This window comes from Panthera tigris, chromosome E3 (genome assembly GCF_018350195.1).
Source record: "Panthera tigris isolate Pti1 chromosome E3, P.tigris_Pti1_mat1.1, whole genome shotgun sequence".
NCBI lineage: Eukaryota > Metazoa > Chordata > Mammalia > Carnivora > Felidae > Panthera > Panthera tigris.
In genome coordinates this window covers 19,117,914-19,132,836 of record NC_056675.1, presented here as the reverse complement: position 1 = coordinate 19,132,836, position 14,923 = coordinate 19,117,914, and the positions used below count along the sequence as shown (strand labels likewise).

General features: G+C 51.6%; 1 protein-coding gene across 3 annotated transcripts; it reads right to left on the bottom strand.

Annotated features, from left to right (window-relative positions):
- Nucleotides 1-5,172: 5,172 nt before the first annotated feature.
- LOC102971887 (nuclear factor of activated T cells 2 interacting protein) lies at nt 5,173-14,697 on the bottom strand. 3 transcript variants are annotated; one of them, XM_042971869.1, is made up of 9 exons: nt 14,225-14,681; nt 13,489-13,561; nt 11,180-11,297; nt 10,487-10,567; nt 10,210-10,396; nt 9,117-9,261; nt 8,875-8,984; nt 7,169-7,265; nt 5,173-6,546 (listed from the first exon to the last, which is right to left on the bottom strand). In XM_042971869.1, exons 1-9 carry the CDS (start codon nt 14,609-14,611, stop codon nt 6,494-6,496), a joined length of 1,251 nt encoding a protein of 416 aa, XP_042827803.1. In that variant the 5' UTR covers nt 14,612-14,681; the 3' UTR covers nt 5,173-6,493. The 3 variants fall into 3 exon arrangements, with proteins under 3 accessions (XP_042827803.1, XP_042827804.1, XP_007084200.2); XM_042971870.1 differs by having other exon boundaries at nt 5,173-7,265; nt 14,600-14,697; XM_007084138.2 differs by having other exon boundaries at nt 5,173-7,265; nt 14,225-14,680.
- Nucleotides 14,698-14,923: the final 226 nt, after the last annotated feature.

Here is a 14,923-nt window from a genome sequence, read left to right as displayed (position 1 = left end):
AGGTGTCAGACAATGCAGATTGAGTCCCTACCCTCAGGAGGCTGATCTGGAGGAGACAGATATCCATACATATGTAAAATCGCACCTGTGAAAAGGCAAGCCACAGTTTGAAAGAGAATATTTGCAAAGCACGCATCTGACAAGGGACGTATATCTCGCTATATAAACAACTCTTAAAACTAAAGAGAATAACACAATTTTTTAAATGGGCAATAGATTTCTACAGACTTTCACAAGAGATACATGAATGGCCAACAAGTATATGACATTGTTAGTCATTATGGAAAATACAAATTAAGACCACAATATCACTATGTGAGAATAGCTTTTTAAAAAAAGAAAAACTGATCACACCAAGTTCTGGAAATGATATGGAGCAACTAAGACCCTCACACGGTACTTGTAGGAATGCAAATACTACAGCTACTTTAGAAAACCGGCAGTTTCCTTCAAAATTAAACACACATTTGCCCAATACTCCACTCCTACGTATCATCGGAGATGATCACCTAGGAGAATTGAAAACATGCCGCTACAAAACACCCTGTATGCAAATATACATAAGAAGCATTACTGGGGCCCCTGGGTGGCTCAGTCCGTTGAGCGTCTGTCTCTTGATTTTGGCTTGGGTCACCATCTGGTGGTTGTGGGATGGAGCCCCACGTTGGGCTCCGCGCCAGGTATGGAGCCTGCTGAGGATTCTCTCTCTCTCTCCCTCTCTCTCTCTGCCCCTCCCCCACCTCAAAATAAATAAACATTTTTTTAAAAGAATCATTATTCATGATAGCCTCCAGAATGAAAAAGCCCCGAGTGTCCACCAACAGGTGAATAGTATATTCATACAATGGGGTCAGGGGGAGGAGATTATGCAAATGGCCTGGGGAACCATTTCCGGGCCGTGTACATCTACTAAGACTCATGAACTTTACAGTTCAAGTGAGTGAATGGTTAGGCATGTAAATTAAACTCCAATAAAGTTAAAAATTATTTTAATTTTTTTTTACATTCATTTATTTTTGATAGAGACACAGCACAAAAGGGGGAGGGGCAGAGAGAGAAGGAGACACAGAATCCGAAACAGGTTCCAGGCTCCAAGCTGTCAGCACACAGCCTGACGCGGGGCTCGAACTCACAAAACCGTGAGATCATGCCCTGAGCCGAAGTCGGACGCTCAACCGACTGAGCCACGAAGGCGCCCCTAAAAATTATTTTTAAAAAAGCCTGTGATCCAAATACAGTACCACTGGACATTAATGAAAATAAAACTTTTTGGTTATAAAGGCAAATATCTTTATGCTAATTGTTTTTGCCAAATGGAAAAAAACATTGTGCTCATCCCTGGGCTCAGGCTTTTTCAATTTGATGGATTTCTGGAATAAAATTACTTTTAGGTCAGATAAATAAATCTGTCTGTACAGGTCTATTGGTTTAAACTGGAGCCCAACTTTTTGCTCTACCTGATTTGGAAACTGGTCTGGAAAATATATGTGAAATTTCTTGGGGAAAAAAAAGTTCACCTATGACAAGTGCCACAAAAAAATGACATCTGGGGGCACCTGGGTGGCTCAGTCAGTTAAGTGTCTGACTCTTGGTTTCGGCTCAGGTCATGATCTCACAGTTTGTGGGTTCAAGCCCTGCGTTGGGCTCCAAGCTGACAGCACGGAGCCTGCTTGGGATTCTCTCTCTCCCTCTCTCTCTTCCTCTCTCCTCAAATAAGTAAATAAATAAGTAAACTAAATAATGAATAAATAAACAATAAATAAAATGAAATAAAATGAAATAAAATTAGGGGCGCCTGGGTGGCGCAGTCGGTTAAGCGTCCGACTTCAGCCAGGTCACGATCTCGCGGTCCGTGAGTTCGAGCCCCGCGTCGGGCTCTGGGCTGATGGCTCGGAGCCTGGAGCCTGTTTCCGATTCTGTGTCTCCCTCTCTCTCTGCCCCTCCCCCGTTCATGCTCTGTTTCTCTCTGTCCCAAAAATAAAAAAATAAAAAATAATAAAAAAAAACGTTGAAAAAAAAAATGAAATAAAATTAAAATAAAATAAAATAAAATAAAATAACAAAGACAGGTGTATGGGTATGACAAGGACTTGATAACAGGGGCATTTGACCTGGTCAGGGAGGTTGAGAGTCTTGCTGAGGAAGTGATCCTTGAGCTCAGATACAGGGGCGCGGCAAACACTGACTTCCTAAGAGGGGAGAAAAAACATTTCCAGGCAGTGGAAAGCTTGTGCAAAGGCCACAGAAGGAAGCATAATGGACACAAGAATCTGAAAGGAGGGCAGCGTGGAGGACGGTGAGGGGAGGGAGGCCGGCCAGGGAGCAGGCAGGGGCCAGGCTGGGCCTGGGACCTAGGACACGTGAAGCATTTCCTTCATTTTAAAATTGGATTTGCATTTAAGATCCTTCTGGCTACACTGGCTACACTGTCCTTGGGTTGGAGGGGGCCAAAGGGGCGGCAGAACTTGTCAGGCGGCTGCAGCAGGAGACCGGGCTGCAGGCCTCGGTGGGATGGAGGGACGTGAGTCGCTCTTAGCCACCTAGGGCAGCTGTGGGTGACGGAGAGGATATGGGGGTTAAGAGGTGTCCAGAGTGACACGGGTTTCTGGCTCATGCGATGAGGAAGTTGTTCATTCAACAAACATTTGTCAGGTATCTGACAAATAACTACTAGGTATCAGACCCCGAGCTAGGGATGTTTGAGAAGAACAAGATAGGGTATTTATTTTCAAGGAGCTTACAGTCTAGCACCTGAGAAAGAGATCGATGGGCAGGAAGAGTCCGCTGAGCCAGACCCCTGTTCCGGACTGAGGTGCGGACACACAGAGGACATGGCCAGTCCCATGGCGCGGGGGAGGGGGGGGAGGGGGGGGCTTCCAGAAGGAATGGCAGGGGTGGGGAGATGGGAGGCTGTGAGGCTATAGAAAAAAAAAGCAAAACAGCATCCTGCTACCCCAAGTGTGGCCAGCACGGCCACAACCCCTAGGAGCTCGTCAGAACGGCAACATCTCGGGCCGCACCCCAGAACTGCTGACGCCATGTGTTTCCACAAGCTTCCCAGCTCACTTGTGTGCAGGTTCCAGCGTGAGCAGCACAGGTCTTGTCGTAGATCAGGCCCACCTGGCCTTCCATCTGGCTCTGCGCCCGGTGGCTGTGAGGTTTGGGGCGGGTTCACTAATCTGTGCTTCTGTTTCTCTTCTGGAGAATGGGAATAATACACCACCTACCTCCTAGGTGCTCTTTGGATGAATGAGATCACGAAAAGTACCAAGCTTCGCATGTGACGAGTAAGGGCCTACTACAATTTTGAAGGTGTTTTTTAAAAAAATTTGTTAACACTTATTTATTTTTGAGACAGAGCGTGAGCAGGGGAGGGGCAGAGAGACAGAGAGAATCCGAAGCAGGCTCCAGGCTCTGAGCTGTCAGAGCCCTGAGCTGTCAGGGCTCGAACTCATGAGTCGAAGTCGGGTGCCTAACTGACTAAGCCACCCAGGCACCCCAGTTTTGAAGGTTTTTCATCAGGAGAGTGTTGTGTTTTTTTTTGTTTTTTGTTTTTTTTAATGTTTATTTTTGAGAGAGAGACAGAGCATGAACTGGGGAGGGACAGAGAGAGAGGGAGACACAGAATCCGAAGTAGGCTCCAGGCTCGGAGCTGTCGGCACAGAGCCCAACGCGGAGCCTGAACTCATGAACTGCAAGGTCGTGCCCTGAGCCGAAGTCAGAAGCTTAACCTACTGAGCCACCCAGGCACCCCTGTTTGTTGGCTTTGTTTTTGGGTTTTTTTGGGTGAGTTCAGAAAGACCACCTGACAGGCCACCTGGCTGGCTCAGTGGGAAGAGCATGGGACTCTTGATATTGGGGTTGTAAGTTCAAGCCTCACATTGGGTGCAGAGATCAGTCTTTAAAAAAGTTTTTTAAAAATCTTAAAAAAAAAAAAGAAAAGAAAATAGGGGCGCCAGTTTGGCTCAGTTGGTGGAGGGTGTGACTCTTGATCTCTGGATTGTGAGTTAGAGACCCATGTTGGGTGTAAGAGATTGCTTAAAAATAAAATCCTTAAGGGACACCTAGGTGGCTGACTGGTTAGGTGTCTGACTTCGGCTCAGGTCATGATCTTAAGGTCTGTGGGTCTGTGGGTTCGAGCCCCATATCAGGCTCTGTGCTGAAAGCTCAGAATCTGGAGCCTGCTTTAGATTCTGTGTCTCCCTCTCTCTGCTTCTCCCCAGCTTATACTCTCTCTCTCTCTCTCTCTCTCAATAATAAATAAACTTTTAAAAATTATTTTAAAAAATAATAAAATCCATAAAAATAAATAACATTTTAAAATAAAATAAAATGACCACCTGAGAAGTGATCAATCCCTTTGATCAAAAGGATGAATAACCTCTCAACATAGAAGAAATGCAAATTCTTTTAAAATAAGTAGTCTTTCCCATCTCCTCCCCAGATTCGGGGCTGGGGAAGAAGAAACTGGAATCTTCTAGCACTTGCTAATGGATTTATAAAGAGGTCCAGTCACTGTGGTCAGCAACCTGGCACTGCTGAAGAGAGACCAGACACGTTCGGTGACCGGTGATTCTACTCCTGGAGAGAAACCTGAGAAAAATCTCAGCCAGGGACCCCAACAGGCTCACTACAATGTTGCAATGGCAACATCCTGGGGCTGGAACTGGGCTGGGTTACCAGAGACAGAAGTCCTCAAATAGCAGTGATTTAGGCCGGACGGAAGCAGCTCCCCCTCCCAGGAAAGCCCAGAGGTCAGCAGTGGAGGACTGGTAGGACGCTGCAGAGAGGCTGGGGACCGGGCTCCATCTCTCCGTGTCCTGTGCCACCTGCACGGCTTCTTTCCCCAAGGTCCGCAGGGCTGTTCTACGTCCAGCAGCAGGAAGACAGCGAAGGAGAGGGGCTCCTGCCGCCCTCTTTGGGAAATGTTCTGCGAGGTGCACCCCTCTCCCCCTTGCACCCACCAGCCTGAACTGGCAGCTGGCTACAACGGAGGCTGGCTGTCCTCCCTCTGAAGTCTCCGTGCTTTGCTAAAAACCGGGGTCTCTGTTACCCTGGAAGGAGTAACAATGGATGCAAGGTGACAACTAATGGACTGTCACAGGGGCTGTAGTGGGGGGGTCCTGTGGGGGGGGGGGTCACAAAGACAGAAACCCTCAAGGAGACGCAAGGTGAATGTACTCCCGTTTATTTTGTTAAGGCCGAATACACAATTTTAATGTGTCCAAACGTATTAATGGACAAAATAAGATCTGAAAAAAATGAGTTATGCCATATCGTGGATTATTTCAATGTTATAGAGGCTTCTATTTTTCTCACATTGTAAGGTCAAAGGAATGCCACGTTCCAACAAAAGAAGTTTTTAGAAGGTGACATACTTTTGTCAGAATTATACCACGTATCAGTGGAAAATTAATGGCTTTATTAGTAGACAGCGCTGAGAAGTCTGGCTCATTCTGTGATGAAAATAAAACCTGGATCTCATAGGCGAAGTTGAATTCAAATCGTTTAAAAGTAATATTCAATATTCGGCAGCCGGTACAGCCCGGAATCAGCCGATGCGAACAAATGTTCGCCCACACAGAACAGAGGCCAGCCGACGTGCATAGCAGGGTGTGATGGCTGGACCTCAGCCCTACTTAGTGGCCGAAACGTGCAAGGGCAAACTAAGGAGCCAAGAGCAGAACATGTAAAATATCTAAACGACTTTTAAATAAGAAATCAAAAAGCAACAAATGATACGACAAAATAGTTCACGCACGTAACATCCAAACTGAGAATTTCTGTTCGGTGAAGGACACCCCTAAAGAATCAAGCACGAGTGCCGGTCCGCAAGCCGTCGGCAGCCGTCAGGGCAGCGCACAGAAAGGGAGCCCGCAAGGCTGCTGGGCACGTGCGAAGAAATTCCCAGAAGTGCCGGTGAGCGGATGGATGTGCGTTGAAACACGGCGCCACTTTCCTCCCCACAGGCTGGCAAAAGTTGGAAAGCAGGGCAGTAACAAGAGCTGGTGAGGATGAGGAGAAACGGGGACCCTCCAGGGGGAGGATCCGTGGCCATTCGTGAGAAAAATTTGGTAGAACCACAGGGAAATTAACCCGTCCGCCCCGTAATCCCATCCTGGGGGCTTATGTTGGAGAACCCGCCACGCAAGCGCGGAAGGAGACCCATGAACGTATAAAATGCAGCCGAGGCCCCCTGAGGAACACCAACGAGCCCTTCGAGCGATGAATCCCACGTAGAACAAGCACCACGTATGGAGTGAGGAAAGAAACAGCACGAGATCTACAGCACGGCGCTACCGCACGCGGCAAAAGTGTATTCAACACACACATCAGTGCGTCTTACGAGGATGCGTTTGTATTCAAAGACGCGCGATCCGCACACTCGAATGGGTGCTTAGGTTGGCATGAGCAGGGAAGAGACAGCCGTAAAACCAGAGAAGCCTTTCGTGGACTAGCATCGGGAGATCCAAACAAAAAGAGCTCGAGGTGTTCAATTATGTCTTAAACAACGTGTGTGCCTCAGGAAGGTGCCTATAAAGGGTCCTGGGGTGAGGAAGACATCCAAAGCTGAGGATCCACTAGACCCTGTCTGCCTGGGCTTAAGTGAGCGCGTGTGGAGCCTGGACCATTTATCTTCCCGCAGGCCGGGGAACCACACTCGTGTAGGTGCCTCAAACTTTACCTGCTAGCCCCCTGGGGCCACTGCTGGTCCCAGCTCCCAGACATCCCAGGCCTGGAATCCACACCCACCCCTCGTTTATTCCCACTCGCTCTAAATAGGAGCACTTGCATAAAAACATTTGCATAAAAACATTTCCAGGAAGGAAAGGGGCTCGGTGGGAGCGAGGGATACCTTCCCCGTGTCCCGGGGGGCTGCGAACGCAGCAAACCCAGTGGGCGGAGCCACAGTCCACCCAGGACGGCAAGAACAACCACACAACTAACCAAGTAACTAACGGCTTGAAACCAGGGTCAACGGGAGAGGGGGTCAAAGTTCGCTGCCAGATTTTGCTTCAGCTTAAAGATAAGCCCATACAGGGCCAAAAGGGGCAGCTGTCCTCCCCCAAGTCCAGGCGGCACGTCAAAACAGGGCGCGGGGGGTTTCAGCCCCAGACCTCGATGAGGTCCCCAGATTCCATGCCCAGATCAGCGGGCAGCTCCTTGCCTGAAAGCTTTGTCCCATCAAAGAAGAAGGAGAGCTTGTGGCCTGAGAGTCCCATGGCCTCCTCGTAGCGGGACATGAGGGTCTTGAGAGGAGAATCCTGGACAGAGAAGAAAAAAATGGATGTAAGAATTCGAAAAGATGGGTGGAGGGGAGGGGAGGGGGTGCCTGGATGGCTCAGTCAATAGAACATGTGACGCTTGCTCAAGGGGTTGAGCCTCATGTTGGGTGCAGAGGTGACTTAAAAATAAAATCTTTAACGGGGTGCCTGGGTGGCTCAGTCGGATGAGCGTCTGACTTCCGCTCGGGTCACAGTCTCACGGTTTGTGAGTTCGAGCCCCGCATTAGGCTCTGTGCTGACAGCTTGAAGCCTGGAGCCTGCTTTGGATTTTGTGTCTCCCGCTCTCTCTGCCTCTCCTGCTCATGCTCTGTCTTTCGCTCTCTCTCTCTCTCAAAAATAAATAAGCATTAAAAAAATTTAAAAAACAAAAAAACCTCACAATTAATAAAAAATTAATAAACATTAAAAATTTTCAATTAAAAAAATCTTAAGAAAAAAAAGAATTTGAAAAGAGGGGCTGAGAACTTATAGAGATGGACAGAGGACTCAGGACAGAGAGGAAAAGGGGACAAATCAAGTCAGAGCCCACGGAGGGGAAGGTGAGTGCACAGAGAAGCTAGCACAGCCGGGTCCCTCTCTAGGGGACCGGGCCACAGAGGCTAAGGCTTAGGCTGCAGGCTCCGGGTCAGGTGGGTTCTGCAAGCCCCAAGCTCCTCACCTACCAATGGAGGCGTCTGTTGCAGTGAAGAAGACAGCCCAGATCCTAGAGTGAGGATGGCCCGAGCTGCAGGCCAGGCTCTCCCACTCAGCTCATGTGTGACCTTGGGCAAGGGCCCTGGTAAGTGTGAATGTGACCATTTCCCATTTCCAGATGGGAAACAGGGCCTTTGCGGATGTAATCAGGTGAAGTCAAGGGCACAGTCGCTGAGGGTGGGCACCAGAGTCTGGCATCCTTGCAAGAAAACACACAGGCAGAGACACACAGGGAGGACACCCCGTGACGACAGAGGCAGACACTGAGGGAGGGGGCGGGCGCAGCTGCAGGCCAAGGAGTGCCCAGGACCGGCGGCCACCTCCAGGAGTCAGGAAGAAGCAAGGAGCGTTTCTGCCCGGAGCCTCAGACAGAGCACGGCCCCTGCTGAGCACTCGGCTTCGACTCCTGGCCTCTAGGACCGTGTGAGAATACGGTTGTTTTAAGCCACCCGGTTTGTGGCGTTTTGCTACAGCAGCCCCAGGAACAGACACTGCAAATTATCCCGCCTCTCTAGACCCGTGTCCCTATGTGTTAAATGAGGGCAACGACAGTGGTTTCCATGCAATGTCACCGTGAAGTTCACCAACACCCTGACTGGGAAGTTAATTATCTCTAGCATGGGGACTGTCACTCAGAAGCCTGGCACTGTTGTTCTGTTTCATTGGTTACCGTCCAAGGGTCCTTTCCATTTTAAGCAGGAGTTGGGAGACTAGAGCAGAGGTTCCCAGCACGAGGGGGAGCAAAGCTGAACAGTGGGCTCTCCCCACTCTCTAGGACGGGCAGGAACCCAAAGTGCTCGGGACTCGGGGGGAGCCACCCACCGGTAACTGACCAGAGAGACACGGTCGGCAGAGGAAAGGGTGAGGGGCCCAGACAGCCATCTCTCCCACTCACCGGAGACAGCGAGACTTCCAGCATCTGGTGTTTCTCCTTGCCCTGCACCCGCAGCTGGAGCAGGCGGGACATCTCTGAGGTCTCCGGAGAACTTGCTAGCACCACGCAGTCTGTGGGAGGCAGGATCGGGAAGCCAGGCTTAAGGGGGGGACTGGAAGCAGGGCCCCCTCTGGGCCTTTTCCTCTATCCCCTCCCTGTGGCCAAAGCCTCCTCAAGGCTCCACCTCCCTGCCTTCCTCTCACCAATGATGTCAGCCACTCCAAGCTTTAGGGTCCTGGGAGTGGCAGTAGGGGACAGCTCTGTCTCTCCGAAGAGCAAAAGGATCCTGCTTGGGGACACCCCGAGATGGGTGGCCATGTGGTCCACCACACTCTGTAGGGGCTCCGACTGGCGAGGGGACAAGAAGCAAAGGAGGCCACCTCCTGACATGCCCCCCCCCTCCCCCCCCACGTTTCTGGCCTTTGCTACCCGCTGAGCTTCTCAGCTGGGAGTCCCATAGATTTACCTGGCAAAATACAGAATAAAGTCACGTCCATATGGGGTTCGGGGAGGTAACACAAAGAAATGAAGCAGCCGTGGATTAGGAGGGAAAAGGGCAGGGGTGGGGAAGGCGGCAAACTGGATCTCATACGCCCCCTCTAACAGGCCAGCTGTCCCCAGCTCTGGCTGATGGGTGCCGTGTGGGAGCACAGGCCAGTGCAACTACTCCTTCCTATTTAAGAGAAGCCAGGCAACCGGTCCTTTGGATGAAATCACTCATTGAGGTGGGGGGCAACGAACACACGTCTGAAAAGCATTCTGCGTCCACGGGACAAAAAAAGTAAGACGCGCTGTCGATAAAAGCCATGGGCTGCGTGTTCGCAAGGCCTGGCTTCGCTGCTTGCCCGACACGTCGCTGCTGCTCCATAAATGGTTATTTCTGTTGTCACTCTTGTTTTGGAATTGGGCTCATCCCTACAAAAATAGTCGTTTCCACCAGGAAGCTGGGGGAGCTCAGAGTGAACGGGTGACATCTGTGACTAACACAGTTTAAAAGCAGGCACTAAGGGGCAGCACGGGGTCCGAGGGAAGGAACGGAGGAGGGGGCTACCAAGCAAAGCTTCTCAGGAGGCTTAAGTGGAGCCTTGAAGGGTGGGTGGGAAGTTTGCTGGAGAAGAGAGAGTGAGGGAAAGACAATCGAGACAAAGGGAAGAGGGAACTCAAGACATGGGGGGGGGAACCTGGAAGGGCACTGGCTGGATGGGGAAAGCAAGACACGGTCCCTTCTGCCCTGACACCACACTCGCCCACAGGCAGCTCCAGGGACCCCTCTCCCACGGCCCTTCAGGCACTTACCATCCTCATGGGCAACCTGACCACATCAGCCCGGCACCTGATTTTCAGTGGGAAGAGCCGGGGGCTCGATGGAAGGGTGGGACCCTCCACTAGGACCACCTCGTCCTCTTGGTTCTGGTGATCTTGGCCCTGGCGCTGCTTGGGACTCAGGCAGGAACGGAGATCTTGCAGGCGTTTGTTCACCTCCCTGGGGTGCAGGAAGGACGGTGGGTCAGCCAGGGTGGGCCACCCACCAAACCGCCCCTCTCTACCCCGGCGAGCCCCCTGCCCTTGGTACCTTAACTTCTGGAGTGCCCGAGTATGCTTCCTGCTTTTGGTTCTCGGAGGAGGCGGAGACAAAGGAGAGGTGTCTTGAAACCTACAAAGAGAAGCGAGGGCTGGGACGGAGGAAGAGGAAGGGACCCCAGTCCCATATGTCTCCTCTTGAGCTACCAAGGAGGTAGCTCCTTGGTCCTGGGCACCAACACGGGGAAGTGGATTATCAAGAGGGAACACCTTCCAGTGACATCATCCGGTGGACACGGGGAGGTAAGGTCAGAGAAAACCTGAGCCATCATTTTTATACCCACGGGACCCAAATATTAGCAAGGAAAATGTCTAATTTTTAAGGTAAATTGCTTTCCTTGGGGCGCCTGGGTGGCTCAGTCGGCTCAGCGTCCAACTTCGACTCAGGTCACGATCTCCCAGTTCGTGAGTTCGAGCCCCCCATAGGGCTGTCCGCTGTCGGCACAGAGCCCACTTCGGATCTTCTGTTCCCCTCTCTCTCTCTGCCCCTCCCCTACTTAAAATAAGCAAATAAACTTTAAAAAAATGTTTACAAAAAAACAACTTCATTCCTCCCTGAACCTCAAGACTCCCTCCATCCCTTCTCCTTACCCTTTCACGAGCCACCCAAGGATCCTGCCCACCTCAGCCCACGCCCCCGGCTCCCCTTCTGCTCCTGGGGTCCCAGTGCCCCAGCCTCACTCACAGAAACACCTCCTTTGTCTTCTCTTCTGCCTCTCTACTCCTCAGCTTCTTCTTCCAGGGCGAATCTGGAAACGGGGCATCTTCAGCATGCGGACTGCTACAATCTGCCACATCGGCCTCTGGGAACAGAGGAGGACAAGTGGAAGGGGTAGGCTAAGAGAGGGCGGCGAGAGGCAAGTCAGGGGCTTCACAAGGTCCTGAGAAAGCTGGAGACTGAGGGGTCCCAAGAAACACACACACACACACACACACACACACACACACACACACACACACACACAATAATGCTGGGGAAGCGCTCAAGGGGCAGGAGTCACAGGGAAATGCCTGGTGCAGAGAAAACGATGAGCGGAGGTGTCTGAACCTCATGCTAAGGCACGAGCCGGCACAGAAGTGGGGACGATCGGAAGGTGGGCCACTCCAACTAACTTATGATTAACTTAATCTCCTTTTTTGATCACATGCCGCCCACATATAAAATACACACGATCTAGGAAATATGTTATTTACTTAATACACACGTGTTCCTTGTGACACATGCACATACTACCATGTATGTGACAGGACAAACTTCAAACCAGATGTTGGCAAAGGATGATTTTTTTTTTTTTTAATTGTTCCTCTTATTTTCTTCCTGTACTGGATTGGATGGGCATAGACAGACCACGTAGGTAGGGGCAGGAGGCGGCATGGCGCAGGGAGGGAGCGAGGTACGGAGCAGTATAGGCCCTCTGAGCCCATGTTTCTCAAATTTCTTCCATGTGAGCATGATTACCACATTTTGTCATATTTCTGTAATACTTAGTATCTTTTTTTAATCACTCATTTTAACTACAACTCCTTATGACAGGAAACTAGAGGTTTATTCTAGAACACAGAAGCTCTTTTTTCATTTGTTTGCCATTAACCAAAGATCATCATTAACCATATAAATAAACACTGCAAAAACAAAGCAATGATAATGCATCCTAGATCGGTGGTTCTCGACCAGAGGCAATTTTGCCTCCCAAGGGATATGTGGCAATGTCTCAAGACAATTTTTGTTGTCATGATGAGGAGGCGGAGGGAGTCGGAGTGTGTGACGCTGGCCCCTGGTGGGTAGAGGTCACAATGCTGCTACACATCCTACAATGCACAGGACAGGTCCCCACAAAGAATTACTCAGTGCAAATGTCAGTAAGGTCAAGGCTGAGCAACTCTGTCCTCGATAAATGTGGCAGCCGGTAGACACATGAGATTCTGCATTTCTGCCAAGCTCCCGGGAGACGCCTGGCGCACCTGGGCCTACATTTGAAGCAGCAAGGACAGAGGTACCTTTGCACGACTACGTTCCAGGTACTGTCCTAACCATACATGTAGCCCAAGAGAGGGCTCCTTATGTATACTCTCTAATTAATTCTCACCCAAATCCTCTGGCGTAGGACCACTATTACCCCTAGTTTTCTGATGCCGAAACAAGGTCGCACAGCTACGAAAAGGTAGAGCTGAGATTCAAACCCAGGCCAGCTGGTTCCTAAATCAGCTGTTGATCACCCTACCATACTTGCTGCCGGTACAGAAGGCTTGGCCCAAGGTCTGCATTTGCCCACTGGATCCCTTCCTCATTAAACTTGACTCCTATTCACTGCCTTTGGGTGGTTCGCAAAACATCACATCGCTGAGGGAGGACCAGTTCTGATAAGATTCAAAGAACACCATGCTGGCTCCAGAGTGTTCCCAAGGAACTTGTTGCAGATGTACCACGATGTTACAGATTCTCAACCCCTCCTCCTCCCCTGCCCCCAGGAATACAGAATCAGAATCTCTGGAGATGGCCTAGAAATCTGGAGATTAGCACACTCTTGTGCCTATCAGGTTGGGGGAAGGGCAGTTTGACAGCCCTTTCTGTGCCTCCTGGTTAACACTCATCTCATTTCAGGACAGAAGCTTTTGTCTGGCTAGGTTGAAGGAGTCATGCCTTTCCCTTGAGCCTCAGGAAAAATATGAACTGCAGGAGCGCCTGGGAATTTCTGGCGTCCGTGGGTGGCTCAGTCAGTTAAGCATCCGACTTTGGCTCAGGTCATGATCTCACGTTCTGTGAGTTTGAGCCCCGCATCGGGCTCTGTGCTGACAGCTCGGAGCCTGGAGCCTGCTTCGGAGTCTGTGTCTCCCTCTCCCTCTCCCTCTGCCCTTCCCCTGCTCACGCTCTCTCTCCCTCTTAAAAATAAATAAACATTAAAAAAATAAATAAATAAACCGCAGAGATGTAAACTCCAGGAAGCTTTCTCAGAGAGGCCAGCACTGGGCTCCTCTCTGGAAGTCTGCCCCTACCTTCCTCAGCTTCTGGAGGGCAGAGTTTCAGGAGGGACAGGTGATCTGGGATGAGATGAAGGCTGCTTTTCACCTGTAAAGACAAAAGTGAATCAGCCCCAAGTCCTCCCTCTACTGAAAGGGAAACAGGATGACTCATCCCGTCCTCCAGCTCTCAAGTCCAAGTCCTCTCTGGGCGAGTTAGGAGCCCAGCTTCCACAAGATCCAAATTAGAGTACCCTTACCGCTACAAGCCCTTTCCCTAAGGCATTAGTTTTTCTTTTACGCTCTTACTAGGTTGCTAGCCATCCTGCTACCTTGGAATCCTGGGGAATCCCAGCTTCCTAGCTCACCCTCCCACCAGGGGACCCAGCTTCCTGGAGTCCCCAGTCTTCTCTGAACTTCCATGACCCCAGCTTCCTGGATCCTTAGCAATGGGCCCCAACCTCAAAACCCAACATGCCCCAAATCCCAGCCCCAGGTCCTGCCAGCCCCTCTCAGAAGCATAAGGGATCCCGGCCCCTTAGCCTCTCTCTGCTTCTGACACTCCAGCTCCCGGGAATCCCAAACTCCTAACACACTCCAAACCTCTTCACCTCTCCAAACTGCAGAAACCTCAGGAACCCTGCATCTCTCTGCTTCCAAGGCCCCAACTCCCGCGTCCGTTTAGTCCCCCAAGACCAATCCCAGAAGCCTAATCTGAGCAGTCCCTAGACCCAGCCCTTCTGCGTTAGCCCTCCCGGGGACCGCGCTGCACCTTCCCGGAGTACACCGGAACAACCGGTGCCTCCCCCGGATCCAGCAGCAGCCGCCGCCGCCGCCTGACCGGGGCCCGCGGGGCTCCGGCGGGCGGGGCGTCCGCCCCTTCGCTGTCACTGTCGCTGTCGTCCCGGGGGGCAGCCGGCACTGGGGGCTCCGGGTGAGGGACTTCGACCGAGTCCGCAGCGCTGCGCGTTGTTGCGACCTCCAGGATATCTTCATCGCTGTCGCTGACCAAGTCCACAAACACCGAGTCCAGAGTGGGCCGGCCTGGAGACCGAGGGACGCAAGGACGCCGGCCCCGGCCGCCCCGGGACCCGCGAGCCCCTCGGCCGACACCGCCGCCCCGGGATCGGCGGCCCCGTTTCCTCACCGGCTCCGCCATGGCACACACCAGCCGACCACAGTCCACCGCCTCTAGACGCCTCGCCCGGCCCCCTTCAGCGACCTGCGCTCCTCATTGGGTAAACCGCCTGCTAGTTAACACCTCTCCCTGCCCACACCCCCTGGCTCCTCCTCCCCGCCTTCTCATTGGTCGCTACATCCGCCCATCATGCATCCACCACTGAAACCAAGGCGCCAAAGATTCCAATCAGCCTCGGCGCAATCAGCGTGGCTTTCGATTCGTTCCGGCTCGCCCATTGGTCGTCTGCCTCTCTTCCTGACCAGCCCACTCCAGGCCCGCCCATTAAATCGA